General features: G+C 37.6%; 1 protein-coding gene across 1 annotated transcript in view; it reads right to left on the bottom strand.

Moving 5' to 3' along the window:
• The window catches only part of LOC120069912 (ABC transporter C family member 2-like), a 67,075-nt gene that overhangs the window by 40,063 nt on the left and 10,864 nt on the right, over positions 1-16,148 (bottom strand). The window contains exons 9-12 of the mRNA XM_039021752.2: positions 9,242-9,298; positions 1,812-1,877; positions 502-576; positions 71-178 (exon numbers count right to left, since the gene is read on the bottom strand). Coding sequence (XP_038877680.1) covers positions 71-178; positions 502-576; positions 1,812-1,877; positions 9,242-9,298 — 306 coding nt within the window. The remainder of the gene's footprint in view (positions 1-70; positions 179-501; positions 577-1,811; positions 1,878-9,241; positions 9,299-16,148) is intronic.

Raw genomic sequence — 16,148 nt, 5'->3', positions numbered from 1 at the left:
TAAATATGAATAATTTAAAAACAATCATTGCATATACACCACAGAAAAAATATGAAACTTAAAAATGTGCCTGAAGTGTCGTGGCATCGGTAGTTATCAAGTTGGTTATCTTTCCAGTAGGAAACTTCTTGCGAGCCTCATGAGTTAACCTCAAAGATTTGCGAAAAACAGAAGCAACCTAAAGACAGAAAAAAAAAAAAAAAAAAAAAAAAAAAACCCAGACCTGTATTAAGATAACATCTCCAACGAACTTTTCTGCCCTTAATAGAAATAATCCATTTTATTAAAGCAACAAAAAGAAATTAAGCATCTTGTGTTACAAATTGGGAGAAAATTTGAAGTTCCAATAAATTCACAAAAAAAGATAAAGAACACATTTCAGACACTGGAACGCACAAATAAAACGACCATACAAATTCTAATCTTCCCATAACATAATTGGAGTTGTACAAATCATCTTTACTGGACAAAAAGAAATAAAATGGAAGGGAAAAAGTTTACCAATGTTGACCGCAGTCGAAAACCAACACGCATCACATTTTGAAAATATTGTGCTTCACATAACACTCCAAGAAGCTGTAAAGCAAAAAGCTATTAGATATGTGCCAGACAAACTGGGGTTGTGCAATTGATATGAGCATATTGAAATATACACGAGACAAAAACAAGCAAAGAAAACTTCATATAAACAATTATGACTGGTGTGGACCAAAGACAGAATTTTATTATGACCAAAAAATGTCGAATACATGAGGGGGATTCTCTATGTATAGAAAATTAAAAAACAAAATAAAATCCTAAAAGGCAACTAAAAAGGGGGCGGCACAAAAGTGCATCTAAATGCATGCTTAATAAACTAAATTTATTTGTTGCAAAATTCTAATTGTTTTTTTTTATAAGTGCAAAATTCTAATCGGTTCCAAGTGTACTAAAAGTTAAAATGCAAAATTCAAAATACAAAATTCAAAATTAAAATAATATATAAATATAAATTATTTCAACATTCAAAATAATATAAAAATCTACCGATTGTGGGATTCGAACCCAAGACTAATATCCATAGAAACTTCTTGCGCATGCTTTCACACCAACAAACAAATGGATGGATATGGTTTTTTAAAAGGAACGTTAAAATATAAAAATCTTTAAAAAATGGAACATAGAGAAACTACTCGTAGTTTCTAAAATTTGGTTAATTTTTTTAGAAACATTCCTAAAATTTAGAAACAAAACACAAGAATACTTATCACATAAGATTGTTTCTTAAAAAATAAAAAACAAGAACAGAAAATAGGAAACAGAAACGTTATGAAATAAGCCTTTGTTTTCCTTTTTTTTTTTTTTTATAATAAGAAACAAGGTTTCATTGATTTTTTTTTTTTTATAATAAGAAACAAGGTTTCATTGATAAAGAAGTATAAACATCAAAAGAATGACAAAGGGCAGACTCAGGACGTCAATAAGTCAGTTTTACAACATGCATAGTGTATACAAATATATCTGAACAACGGGATATACCATCTTTTGAAGTAAATAACGTATATGTTATTGTTAATGTCAATTACTAAACTTCTGGAAAGAAATCTATTTGTTTACATTTTCTCTCTCCTTGAATCATATACTTTTCTAATATAGAAGAAAGATCCTCTACCAATAAGGAAAATATATTACAAATATAAATAATCATAATACTCATCTAATGTTACAAAAATGTAAGAAAATCCAGCATTATCACATACCTAATCGATATGCACAGATTTGGGAGAGAGACAAAAAAAAACAAAAAAGAAAAAACAGGATTTTGTGCATACCACACCAGCAAAAATCGAGAAAGCATATATGTAACCAATCCCAGATGAATCTCCACGCTGCATGGACTGCAGGTATTCATAAGAAATATGTGAACATCTACGGTGACACAATTCACTAGGAAAATCGCTAATAAAAGGTGCTAACAAATCCAGGCTTTCATGCTGATATAATTTTTCTTGTTTATTTTCTTTTTCATTTTTTTGGGGCAAGTCCCTATTTGGTCGTATTTAATATCTTGCTTTTTATGTTTCAGTGTATTTCAAGCATTAGCCTCTTTTTTTTAAATTTGAAAAGGAAACCATACTTTTTATTAATGCATAAAAAGAAAGTACAAGAGATGTGTACTTAAAAAAGAGTGATACAAGACAAGGGATCAGGAGATGCACCCGGGCATCTCAACTAGGTTGACACCCCCTTAGCGTCCTCATCACATCCATACAACTCAAACAAAACGAACAAAATGGAACTTACAAGAGGATTGAATACAGAGAAAAGTTGTGCTCTTTTGAGAAACATAATACATAACAAAGGAGAAAACAAGAAAATAAGTCTAACTACTTAAGTCTTCAAGGTTGGAGAGTAGTGCCCCTTCTCTTTAAAACATAATCAGCCCGAGAGGATGAAGACTTGCCAATTTAAACATATATCCTGAAGGGAGTATGCTGCAAAATGTTTAGAAAGAGAACACCATTGAGAAGCATTAAGTTTAGCAGCCTCGTAACGGGAGAACCACGTGAGTTCTCTATCTTGAAAGATTCTTTGATTTCTTTCAAACCAAATTTCAACTAATAGTGCTTTTACTGCATTGCACCAAAACAGATTTGGGGCTTTTTTGAGGATAGGACAGTGAGTAGTTGCTGAACATTATTTCTAAAAGTATTATCGAAAGCCCAGCTGATGTTGAAGGTTTTAAAGAGGACTAGCCAACAATTTCTGGCGAAGAGACAGTCAAAGAACAAGTGTTGTAAATCTTCTCCTGCTGATTTACATAAAATGCACTGATTAGGAGAAAGAAAATGGGAAGGCAGCTTGTGTTGCAGGACTGAGGCACTGCTTAAGGTTCCAAAAAGCATGATCCAAACCGTAATATTCACTCTTTGAGGGCTGTTAGTCTTCCATAGAGCTTTTAAAAGGTGAGTGTCAATAGGTGAGGCCAAAGCAAGATGGTTAGACAAAGATTTTACCGTGAATGAGCCACTTGCTTCTAAAGACCAAGATCGAGAGTCAGGTCTGATTGTAGGCTTTATGCTGGAAATCAAGGAGAGCATGTTCTGAAAATCTGGTATTTCTTCTTCTTTTAATAGCCTTCTAAAGGGTAGAGACCATGAGAGGGTTTGAGAATCCCAATGATCCAAAACAGATCCATTTTGGTTGGAGGCAACTCTGACTAAAGAGGGAAAACTGAGTTTAAAGGGTGTGTTACCAGTCCAAGAATCATGCCAGAAGGCTATTCTGCTTCCATTTCCCAGTTTGAAGACTGCCAAGGCTTCTACTTTCAACCAAATTCTTGAGATGCTAATCCAAGGGCTGCGAAGACTGCAAAATGTCTTTCCAGAAGTGTGCCATTCACCAAAATTTCTGCCATGAATACTCTTTATAACTTGTGTCCATAGAGAGGAGTTCTCTTGGATAAATTGCCACCCCCATTTGGCAAGAAGTGCCAAATTTCTTCATTTTAAACCTCCTAGAGCCAGACCACCATCCTCTATTTTTTTTTTTTAGACAACCTCCCATTTTACCAAATGATTTAGCTTCCCTCCTTTATATCCTTCCCAAAAGAAATTTCTCATAATTCTTTCTATAGAGGAAATAACCTTTTCTGGCATTAGAAAGGAAGACATATAATAAGTTGGTAAATTTGAAAGAACTGAATTGCATAAAGTTGCCCTGCCGCCTCTTGAGAGGTTATACCTTCTCCATTTGTCAAGTTTTACTCTGAAGTTTGTCAATCACCGGCTGCCAAAAGTCTACTTCTTTTGGATATCCACCCAATGGAAGACCAAGATATAAAAAAGGCAGCTGCAATAATTTACAACCTAGCCTTGAGGCCAAGGCTTCTTGCTTGGAATTTTCAATATTGATTCCCCATATTGCTGATTTTTCTCAATTTATTTTCTGACCGGAGCACCATTCAAATAATGCAAGAGTTTTTCAAAGAATCTCTAACATTCCATCATCATTTCTACAAAATAAGAGGGTGTCGTCTGCAAATTGGAGAATTGATATATGGATATTATCCTTTCCTACCACAAATCTTTCAAACAATCCTTTTTCATGAATTCTGTTGACCAAGGCTGAAAGGACTTCACTAATTAAAAGAAAAAGAAAAGGAGAAAGAGGGTCTCCTTGTCTAATTCCTCTTATTGCCATAATTCTTCCTCTAGACCTTCCATTGAAGAATATGGAGAATTTAGGATGGGATATACCGTCCATAATCCATGTGATCAATCTTGGATCTCATGGAGGATTTTTTCAAGAAACTCCCCATCAACTCTATCGAAGACTTTTTCCAAATCAAGTTTTAGTATCCATCCCTATTTCTTTTTGACTCTATACTCCTCTACAGCCTCGTTTGCTATAAGAATTGGGTCAAGAATTTGCCTTCCTTCTATGAAGGCGCTTTGTGTTGAATTTATTAGGCGAGGCATTATCACTTTGAGCCTTTCCGCAAGCACCTTAGCCATTATTTTATAAACAATGGTAGATAGGCTTATAGGTCGAAAATCTTTAATCAAGACTGCTTCCTCCTTCTTTTGAATTAAGCAAATAAAATTCTCCTTAATACATGAGTTGAGCTTACCGTTGTGATAGAATTCCTCGAAGACATCTTTAAATCCATCCTTCAACAAGTTCCAGAAATGAAGAATAAATTCCACTGTGAAACCATCTGGTCCTGGAGCCTTATTTTTTCCCAAGGCTTGAATAGTAGTTTTAATCTCTGTTGTGCTGAATTTTGCAATCAAACGAGAATTACCTTTAGCTAAAACTCTTGACCAAGCCATATTCAAAGGAATTGAATGAGTAACCGTGCATTTTGTGTATAAATTGGAAAAGAAATCCAATATGACTGTTTCTATTTCTTTGAAAGATTTGGTTGGCAATCCTTGTTCGTTGAATAATTCAGCAATAAGATTTTTCCTTCTTTTAGCTGCAAGGAAACGATGAAAGAAGGAAGTATTCTCATCCCCCAATAGTAGCCAATTCAGCTTACTTTTTTGAATTAGGTCTCTTTCCTCTACTTGATAAAGAGATAATAGGTCAGCCTTTAAAGATACTCTCACATTTTCTTCTGCTGAAAAGTTATCAAGGCTGTCGGCTTGGAGGTCTTTCTCCTTGATTTCTTTCAGTAGAGATTCTTCTCTAATTTTCTGGTCTTTTTCGTGCTCTGCCAGCCACCTTTTAACACTCTGTTTTACCCTTCTTAATCTGGAATATAAGGCAAAACCAGCCCAATCTTGCTGTCCTTTTATCGACAAAAAGTTTTCAATTATCCGACAGCATTCCTTATTTTTTAACCAACTGTTACAGAATCTAAAAGGGGAGGGACCCCACTCAAAAGCACCAGCTTCAAAAAGAAGAGGGAAGTGATCTCATATAGTACAAGCTTGTCTTGATACTCTTGAGTCTTCAAAGAATTCATCCCAATTATGAGAAACAAAGAATCTGTCAACGAGGGATCTTGATATCACTACTCCTTCTCTTGACCAAGTGAATTTTTCATTGGACATACGAATTTCAAGTAGATTTGACTCTCTAATGAAATTATTGAAGTTTCTTATTTCTCTTGATGATCTTCCTATTGGGAATATTTCTTGTCTTCTTCGGATGCAATTAAAGTCTCCTCCAAGGCACCATGGGACATCACAAGAATCTGATATGGAAGATAATTCAGACCATAGGCTGTCCCTTTCTCTATAGCAATCAATCCGTATACGTTTGTTATCCAGCAGCTTTTTCTACAAATTGTTTGACATTTTAAGGTCAAAGAGTATGATGCTTTGAAAATCTCTAAAACTGAAATTTTTCCTTCATCCCACATTGATAAAATACCTCCTGCCCTACCCGAAGCTTCCACAAAAGCCCAGCCAATTTCTTTGGAGCTCCATAAATTATTTATAAAAGGTAGATCGAAGTTGTCTCTTTTGTTTCTGGGAGAAGTACTATGTCTGGGTTTATTTTTTTCAAGAGTCTTTTGATTGCCAACCTTTTATTTCTATCACCAAGCCCTCTGATGTTCCATAAAATAATCTTCATTATTGCTTCTAAGGTCTGTGAATTATGGACAATTGGTTAACCTGGAGTAAGTTCACACTCTTCGATCAATGAATTGAACTCCTGAGGTATGCAAGTTTTGATAAATGGTGATGAAAACAGGGATCTCTTCCTTTCAACTCCCTGTTCTTCCTCTGTTTGGAAGAGAGTTTTTAAAACATCCCCACTGTCAATTAAGTCTTATGCTGAAGTTTAGTCAATTTCCTGGAAGTCTTTTTCAAGTTCTTCACTGCTTACACTTGCTATTGATACATCTTTGAAGTCATGGGAGATTCCATGAAGTGGAGATCCTTGCAAAAGAGAGATATTTGGATCTGAATCCTTGAAAGATGGATGATTAAGGGGAAAGACTGACCTTTTTGAGTTTGTTTCTGAGAGTTGAAGTCTTATGCAGTAATCCTCAATTAAATCAGAATTTGAGATGGAGGACCACGATTTAATATGTGACTTATGTCTTCCTTCAAAATGATTGGGGAAAGGTTTGAAGAGGTGTGAGCATTTTTCATTGATCGAAGTAGTCTCAAAATCATTAAATTCTCTCGGTTGCTGAAGGGGAGTGAGTTGAGAAGGGCTGGCTGTAGAAGGAATAAACTTTAATGGTTTTTCCCCTGCTGAAACTGAAATGATGGAGCCCGACTTTTCATTTGGAAGAGAGAGAGTGTGTCTGCTCATAATGACTGAGGAAGAGTCGGCTTTTTTAAAATTTTCCATTGTAAGAGGGGGGGAAACATTGAGCATTAAATCCACTGGTTCTTTCTCTTTCCTCAATAATTGTGGCCGTTCAAATTCTTCGATTAAATGCTCACCAACCGGCTGATTTATAGGTTTCTTTTGCTGTAAAAAAAGGGAAGACTCTTCGACTACCGCTGACACATTCGTGTTCTTCTGTGATGGGAGATGGTTCATATTCTTTTTCTTTTGCAGAGGTGACTCTTGGCATTCTTCTTCACGGATTTCTGAGTTAAACAAAATGGTCTGAGAATCTTGGCGCGACTCTTCATATTCTTCTGGTAATTTCTTGCAGGCTGAATGAGGATGGTGCTTCAAACTCTTTTGATTGTGATCGGGATATCTCATTAAGGTTGCATACGGATCTCTTGCATACCTCAGCTTGGAATCTGAGGAAAGAAGAAAAGACCAATCTGATCCAAGCTCTTCAATTACTGCCCCTTCATCTTTCATGGCTTGATGGATTCGACATATTTCAATTGGATTGGAGAATTGGTTAAGAAGAAGATCACCCTTGAGAATTTTGAAGGATTCAACACACTTTATATCACCAAAATTCGAAAAGATATTTCCACGCTTTTCATCTTTAATTTCTATGGTTGCTGGCATAAACCCACAAATGTTTCTTCTTACTTTTATTCTTGCTTCCGCACAATTGATGAGGTTAGGAACGTCACCTGCTATGCTTTCAAGACCTCTGAAGTATGCTCCAATTGCTTCAAAAGTGGCTCTACACCAATAGTCCAAAGGTAGGTTGTTTATTGAGATCCAACCCCCAAATCCTTTCACAACTGAAGGTCTGCCGTGCTTTTCTTTGTTCCATCTTTCAAATAAAAGATGATAAGACCCTATTGATTGCCATTTTCCAGGGGCTTCTATCAGATCTTCCAAATTCCCTTGGTTTAATTTGACTAAAGCTTTGTCTTCAAACAGGGGATTGATGATAGCAGGTGTATGAAAAGCTTGAATCAGAGTTTTTTCTATCTCCTTCCACTCATTAAATGCGAAGAGCTTGGAAATGGTCCATAACTGATTAAAATCTTCTTTGAATACCTCTTGGCTTTTCTAAACCCAAAAGGCTTGCTTGTGGCATATCATCAAGGAATCTGAGGTAGGTTGTGAGATATAATCACTTTTTTTCACTACATCTGCGAATCTTGTTCTTCTATAATTATTTCCTTTTTTCGGGGAGCTTCTTTTATCCCAACTATGTTGAAGGCTCTGTTTTCTGTCTTCTGAAACAGGGGATGTAGTCTGGGAAGGTTCTAATGAGGGCAAGGGGAAGAGGGAGTCTTTTATGAAGTCACTTACCATTGTACTGAAGTCTTGCCATCCGGATGTTCCATCACCATAAGGGATATGAATGTTTTTTCTTCCTCCCATCCACGGCCAGACCCCGCATTCCACGAACCATCCTCTGTTGTCACGAAATTTGGAGAGACGGATGACATTTTAGTCGACTCTTTCCTTTAGAAGGAAGAATTCAAACGTTGGTCCATTCAATAGCTGTTTTAGACTTTCATCTAGCCATTGTATCATTGGAGAAGAGAAAAGAACCTTTTGTCTTTTTTCCATTTCTTATATGTATATTCCATTGAACACTTTCCACATACAGAAGAAGTGTTCTCCTATGTTGCAGCTTTTCGCTTCCATGAGATCTGAGTCTGAGGTAAGTATCAGTTGGGAAGGTACCGGAGAATAGGTAGAGTAAGGGAGAAAAGAAGCAATGTGACTGATCGGAGATGTTTAGCATCAATGAGGGAGGAGGTGGGTGAGGGGGTTAGGATCGGTGAGGGAGGAGGCTAGGGAAGGAGAGGAGAGAGGGGAGAGCATTTCAGACAATCTTTAGTTGGCATCAAAACCTGGTTTGTTTCCATTTCAAGAAAAAAAATTACTTTGTCAACAAGTTCCAGTATTGGAAATTTTGTGCATCATTATGGGGCTGTTTTTCTTTTTTTTTTTTCTTTTTTTCTAGGAGGAAAACAAAGCATTTCATTGATATAATGAAAAGTGGTTAATCGTAAAATTACGCTTGAGAAGGGAGACCAAAATAAACTAAAACTAGACAATTCATACTAAAGTTCTTGGATAAATGACCAGTACATTTCCACGGTCATTGATAAGATTTGAATTATATATGATAGTTACCATTATTGCGTAGTTTTTACCTTGTCAACATGCTTCAAAATTGGAAAATTTAGCTCATCGTTATGGCTACTTTACATTTGAATTAAATATAATATTATAATATCGTCATTATTGCACAGTTTTTGTCTTCGTCCATTTCCTTATTTTCCGATTATTTGATTTTCTTCGTTTCATTTTGTCGTTGTAACTGTGTCACCAATGTTCAACCTTCATTATAGTGATGAAACACCAAGAAGAAGGGAAAAGAAGAACAAAAGTAAAGAAGGAATGGCCCACCAACCTCGAGAAGTTTATTCAAGATGACAGGTCCCACAAATTGAGACATATCATTGCCAATCTGCAAGTCCTGTAACGTGTTAGTCAAATAGTGGGGACAAAAACAAAAAAAATAAATAAATAAACATGAACCAGTTGCAATTCCAAATGAAATAGCCTCTATAATTAGAAAGAACATTTGCTGTTAATTTAAACAAATTTTTTTGAACAATTTCTTGGGATATTCATTGTTAATTGTTGAATATTAAACAAAAACCAGTGCACACATTTTTTCATAAGCAAATCAGGGATGATTTTGGGACTATCCGTTTGGTCAAGTTTAGATCTCCCCAAGCCTGGAAACTTGATTGCTTTATTTGGCCACCAAATGAAAGTAGAAAGATACTACATGTATCCGTTAGTGTTGAAAAGGTTGGTTTATTTCTTGGGACATGATACAACATTTTCTTTTAAATGTTGAGAGAAATCAGCACTCAGCTTTCATTTTTCCCAATCAAGTTGAAAGGAGACATATACCAATCGGAGCTTGTCAAAGATGATAAACTTCACAAAAACTATGCAGAATTGGTACAAAAGAACAGATGAAATGCTTATACTTCTTGGGTGAGGAAAGAAAAAACAGTGGAGCCTCAGTTTCTTTTATATCTTGGAGCATTAGTCACTTTTCATTCTCTTAATGAAAAGTTAGGTATCCTTTTCAAAAAAGAAAAAAGGAAAAGGAAAAGAAAGAAAAATTAGTGGAAATGAACTTCAATTCTATCTTGGTGATTTCTAGACTACTAGTTCACGACTCTTGGAAAGACATTCATGATACTCTGGAATTTCAATCCAAGTGTTTTTTTTTTAAAAGGAAACGAGTCTCTTTATTCATTAAGAAAATGAAGTGAGACTAATGCTCAATTTACAAGGAATTCATAAGGATCAGCAGGTGCACCCGGGCATCTCAACTAGGTTGACACCCCCTTAGCACCTCTCATCACATCCTAATTCTAGAAAAGCCTTTAAATTAAGTGATACAAAGGGAAACAATACTTGAAATGATAAAGAGAGAACTGGAAAATCATAACAAAAAGACAACTAAAAACGAAGCAATGAGAACTTCAGAAAGCTGAAGAAAGGAATGAATGTCAATTTAGACTGATTTCCTGACTAGAGTATGCTGCAAAGGAGCTTGAGAGGGAGCACCAAAGAGAGGCTTTCAGCTTGGCAGCTTCAAATCTTGAGAACCACGGGGTTTTCTTGTCTTTGAAGACTCTTTGGTTCCATTCAAACCATAACTCAGCTAACACAGCCTTAACAGCACTGACCCACAGAATTTGGTGTGATTTCTTGAGAACCAGCCCTATCAACAACTGCTGTACATTTAGGCTAAAATCTGCTCCAAAGGACCAGCACAAATTGAAGATATTGAAGAGCAAAAACCAGCAGCTTTGTGCATAAAGGCAGTCAAAAAATAGGTGTTGTAGGTCTTCCCCATTCCTTTTACACAAAGCACACATATTGAGGGAGAGGTAGCGGGAGGCAAGCTTCTTTTGCAGCACACTTAGGCAGTTTAAGGATCCAAAAACCATTATCCAAAGGACTATGTTTATTCTCCTTGGACTTTTTGATTTCCAAAGAGCTTCATAAAGTAGAGGATCAATTCGGGGGGCTTTGCGGAGAAAGTTGGTTAAGGATTTAACCAAGAAAGCTCCATTGGGTTCCAAAGACCAAACCTTTGAGTCGGGACGATCTTGCACCTTTAGGTTAGAAATGAGACTTAACAAATCTTGAAATTCAATAATCTCTTCATCTTTTAAGTACCGCCTAAAAGAGATGCTCCAAGAGTTGGTGCTGTGATCCCAATGCTCCCTCATAGAACCGTTTGGATGGGTGGCCAATCTAAATAATCTAGAAAATCTAGATGAAGGGGGAAGATTGCCAATCCAAGCATCTAACCAAAAAGCAATATTAAGCCCATTACCCAAAACAAACACCAATAGATTTTCCACCTTCAACCAAACCCTTGAAATGCTGGTCCATGGGCTTCTAAGGCTGCCCACTGCCTTACCGGATGTGTGACCCCCAAAAATCCGACTACCATGTATACTTTTGACCACTCTGCACCAAAGGGAAGAGCTTTCAAGCTGGAATCTCCGGCCCCATTTTGCTAAGAGAGCTAGATTTTTCTCTTTTAAGCCTCCCAAACCGAGGCCACCTTCTTCATGAGATTTAATCACAAGTTCCCATTTGGCTAAATGATTTAGTTTACCCCCTTTGTGGCCTTCCCAAAAGAAATTCCTCAATATTCTTTCTAAGATATGCAACACTTTATTAGGAATCAAGAAGGAAGACATGTAGTAAGTGGAGAGGTCCGAGTGTACTGACTTACAAAGGGTTGCTCTTCCTCCTCTTGAAATGTTGTATTTTCTCCATTTATCAAGAGTGCCTTGAAGTTTATCAATAACAGGCTGCCAGAAATCAATCTTTTTTTAGTAGCCTCCCAATGGAAGTCCTAAATAGAGAAGGGACAGTCGCTCTACTTTGCAATTGAACTTTTCTGCCCACTTATTCAACATGTCTTGGCCTATGTTTATACCACAAAGGGATGATTTCTCCCAATTAATTTTCTGTCCAGAACACCATTCAAAAAGGTCAAGAGTGGCCCGAAGAGACTCTAGCATATCATCATCATATTTGCAAAAGATAAGGGTGTCATCGGCAAATTGCAAAATTGAAACGTGGACTTTATCCTTACCAACCAAAAAACCTTCAAAACGATCTTTCTCATGTAACCAGCTGATTAAGGCATTTAAGACTTCTCCCACAAGGATAAAGAGGAAAGGAGAAAGGGAATCTCCTTGCCTAATTCCTCTAGTTGCAACTATCCTTCCACGAGGCCTTCCATTGATAAAGATGGAGAATTTTGGATTGGTGATGCACCCCAATATCCAAGAGATCCATTTTGAGCTGAAATTCTTCCTAATTAGGACTTTTTCAAGGAATGACCAGTCCACTCTATCAAATGCTTTCTCCAAATCAAGCTTTAGAAGCCATCCTTTCTTCCCTTTCGATCTATAGTCCTCGACTGCTTCATTTGCAATTAGGATGGGGTCTAGGATCTGTCTTCCCTCAATAAAGGCACTTTAAGTAGGGGTTGTTATGCTTGGCATGATTCTTTTTAGCTACTCAACTAGGACTTTTACTATTATCTTGTACAAAAGAGTAGTGAGATTGATTGGTCTGAAGTCTTTGACTTTCACTGCATCTGACTTTTTTGGAATAAGGCAAATAAAGTTCTCTTTAATACATGAATTGAGCTTACCATTGTTGTAGAAATCATCAAACATTTTTATAAGGTTGTCTTTTAGAAGATGCCAAAATGGATTAAGAATTCTGGTGTGAAGCCATCCGGCCCTGGTGCCTTGTTTCTTCCTAACCCTTTCACTGCTAGCTTGATTTCTAGAGCAGAAAAACTTACTATCAACTGCTCATTTTGACTTCTTGAGACTCTTGACCAGTCAAGGTTGATGGGAATGGCTCGAGGATCATTACTTTTTTAGTATAATGATGAGTAGAAGCCCAAAATGATATCTTCAATATCCCGGGTGGATTTGGTTGGAATATCTTGATCATTAAGCAATTCTGCAATCAAATTCTTTCTTTTTCTGGCAGATAGGAATTTGTGAAAGAAAGAAGTGTTCTCGTCCCCTTCTTTTAACCATTTTAGCTTGCATTTTTTAATTAGGCTTCTTTCTTCTGGTTGGTAAAAGGTTAGGAGGTCTACCTTCAAGGAGTAGGCTACTCCTTCATCACTGACCCGAGGAGATACTTCCACTGTTAGAGTCTTTTCTTTGAATTTCTATTAGTAAGCTGTCCTCTTTCATCTTCTTCTCTTTCCATGATCATGAAACCATTTCTTAAGGACTGATTTTGTTTCTCTTAAGTTTGTGGAGAGAGTAAAACCTGCCCATTTATGATTTTCCTTCCTTTTCAGAGATTTTTCAATCAATTTACAGCAGTCCTTGTTGCTCAACCAGTTGTTACAAAATCGAAACGGTGAGGGCCCCCATTCAAATGCTCCTGCTTCTAAGGTAAGAGGAAAGTGGTCTGACATGGTTCTAGCTTGTCTTACAACCCTTGAATTATCAAAAACTTCTTCCCATGTGCTTGATACAAGAAAACGGTCTATGAGAGATTTGGAAGCACCATTACCTTCCCTAGACCAAGTGAATTGGCCATTTGAGAGTGGAATTTCCAGCAGGTTGTTTAATCTGATGAACTTATTGAAGTTATTCATATCCTTTGTTGCTCTACCTACTGGATATCTCTCATGCCTTCTTTGAATATTGTTGAAATCTCCACCAATACACCACGGATCATCAAATTTCTCTGCCAGAGAGGATAACTCTGCCCACAATCTTCTCCTTTCTCGGTAATCACAAGGACCATATACATTTGTAATCCAGCAAATCTTTTTGTTTAATGTTTGGCATTTGATTGAAAGAGAGAATTCATCTTTTGAACTGCAGGAGACTAGGATTTTGCTCTCATCCCACATTGTGAGTATGCCTCCCGATTTTCCTTTAGCTTCCACCAAGTCCTAACCTACCTCTTTTGAGCTCCAAAGGCTTTTGATAAAGGAGTCCTCAATTCTGTCTTTTTTTGTTTCTTGGATAAGGCTCCTCACTGCTCACACTAGCCAACAAGTCATCATCTGAATCTTGGGAGAATGGAGAGGGGAAAATAAACTTGTTACGGCTGGGAATTTGACTATCTGTAGAGGTTTTGCCACTTCGGGTGCAGTGTAGAGAAGGAAGGATAGGACTCTCCCTATCAGGGCCCAAAGTTTGAGGATTAGCTTGGAGGTTAGCACAACTTACTTCAAGAATATCCGGGTTGGAGATGGCTGACCAGGGTTTTGAAAGGACGTGTACTTTCTGATGAAATGTCTGGGAAAAGGCCGCAGCCCAAACGATTTCGTTTTTGCAAAAGTGTAAGGCTTTAATGGCTTATTCCTTTTCACCTTCTGGAGCTGTCTGTGGGAGAAAGGGATAGAGACCGAGGCCTTCGGCTTCTCTGTGATAGAATCTTGAGCAACAGACTTCTCAAAATTGGTTGGAGACGAACCGACTTTCTGAGGAGGAAGAATCGGACCGGTATTACTGATTTTTCCCGAGTCAATTTTGGCGCCTTTGTGAGAAGAAGTTGAAGGGTCACAGCCCTCTGTCTTTTTTCCAATCATTAAGTCATTTTTTGGCGACTTTTTTAGGGGAAGTTGAAAGGTCACAACCCTCTGTCTTTTTTCCACTAATTAAATCATTATCCTCTGCAGACAGCTCTGAAAATAGCTGCTCGGGAAGATCAAAAGGCTGAGGGATGAGGCAGGAACGGGGGGGCAGCTCAGAGGATGAACGACCTCTTGACTTCTTGGCCTTGGATTCAATCTCTCTCATCTTGCTTTCTTTATTATCCACAAAGACTCCTGGACTTCTAGAGAACTTAATGTTGCGATTGAAGGGAAGGAGGAAGTTGAATTTTGAATTTAATGGATCACAATAAATGCCTTCATCACATTTAACTTCATTTAGCCGAATTAAATCAATGGGATTTGTAAAGTCAGATTCAAATAAATCACCCTTGACCTTGCTAGGAGGGTTGGATGTCGAGATATCACCGAAATTCAAGTAGATTGAGCCTCTTTTTTCATTTGAAACTTCTATTGTTGCTGGGACAAAACCACAAAGATTCTCCTTTACTTTAATTTTGGCCTCTGAGACATTGATCAAATTAAGTGTTTCCATTGCTATGCTTTCTAATCCCCCAAAGTATTTCCCAATGGCCTCGAAGGTCTGCTTGCACCAATAATCAATGGGTAAGTTCTTGATAAAGATCCACCCCCCATAACCCCTGACATAAGTTGGTCTGCCATGGATGGAGTTGTTCCATCTTTCGAATTTCAGATGGAAGGAGCCGAATTTCTGCCACTTGCCTGAAAAATTAACCAGTTCGTCCAATGAGTCTCGTTCCATTGTTACGAGAGCATTTTCTGCAAATAGAGGATTGATAATAACATTAGATTGAAAGTGGTCTTTGAGTGCTTTACAAATATGAGGCCAATTATCGAATTCAAATAGCCGTGAGACAATCCATAGGTTAGAGAAGTCAGGTTGGAGCACATCAGTTTGCTTGATAACCCATTGATGCTGCCTGTTCTGTTTTTTGACCAACGAAACAAGGGAGACAGGGGAACTCGGGTTCCTTGAGGAAGTCTGTGGCTGAAGAAGGGAACTCAATGATGGCTTGTCTACATTTGGGGGGGGGTGATTTATTCCCAGAAGAACACGAGTTTATTGAGGAATTCTTGAGGCAGCCGCTGACCATATCATTGAATTCTTGCCAGCCTGAGGTGCTATCCCCAAAAGGGATGTGAATGTTTTTCCTTACGCCCGTTGAGGGTCAGACTGCACATTCTATGTCTTCTATAAAAAACTGTGCCATTAGTGGAGAGAAAAGAACTTTTTGTCCTTTTTCCATGTCTTCTATAAAAAACTCATTGCACACTTTCCACATACAGAAGAAATGAACACCTATTTTGCAACTCTTCACCTCCATGGGGTCTGGGGCTGAAAGTTGAACTAATATCATCGGCGTGGTTTGATGCGGCAAGAGTTAAAATCCAAGGTTGGAAAACAAGGCTGAAACAAGATAGGAAAGGAGGTCGGGGGGAAGGGAAGGAGTCGGAGGGAGGGCAGAAGGGGAGGGGTGGAAGAGGCGATCAGAGGGAGGGGAGGCTAGGGAGGGCACTTCAATCCAAGTGTTTTATTAACCCTTCCATGGTACATCTTTGATGAAATTGAGTGCTGATTTTTCTGGGAGTTTGATCGCAAGTGTAGGAAAATTGGAAATTTCCACGTAAAAATTGAGAAATG

The sequence above is a fragment of the Benincasa hispida genome, chromosome 5 (assembly GCF_027475165.1).
Source record: "Benincasa hispida cultivar pf3 chromosome 5, pf3_genome.v1.1, whole genome shotgun sequence".
Lineage (NCBI taxonomy): Eukaryota > Viridiplantae > Streptophyta > Magnoliopsida > Cucurbitales > Cucurbitaceae > Benincasa > Benincasa hispida.
This window is presented reverse-complemented; position numbering and strand designations above follow the sequence as displayed.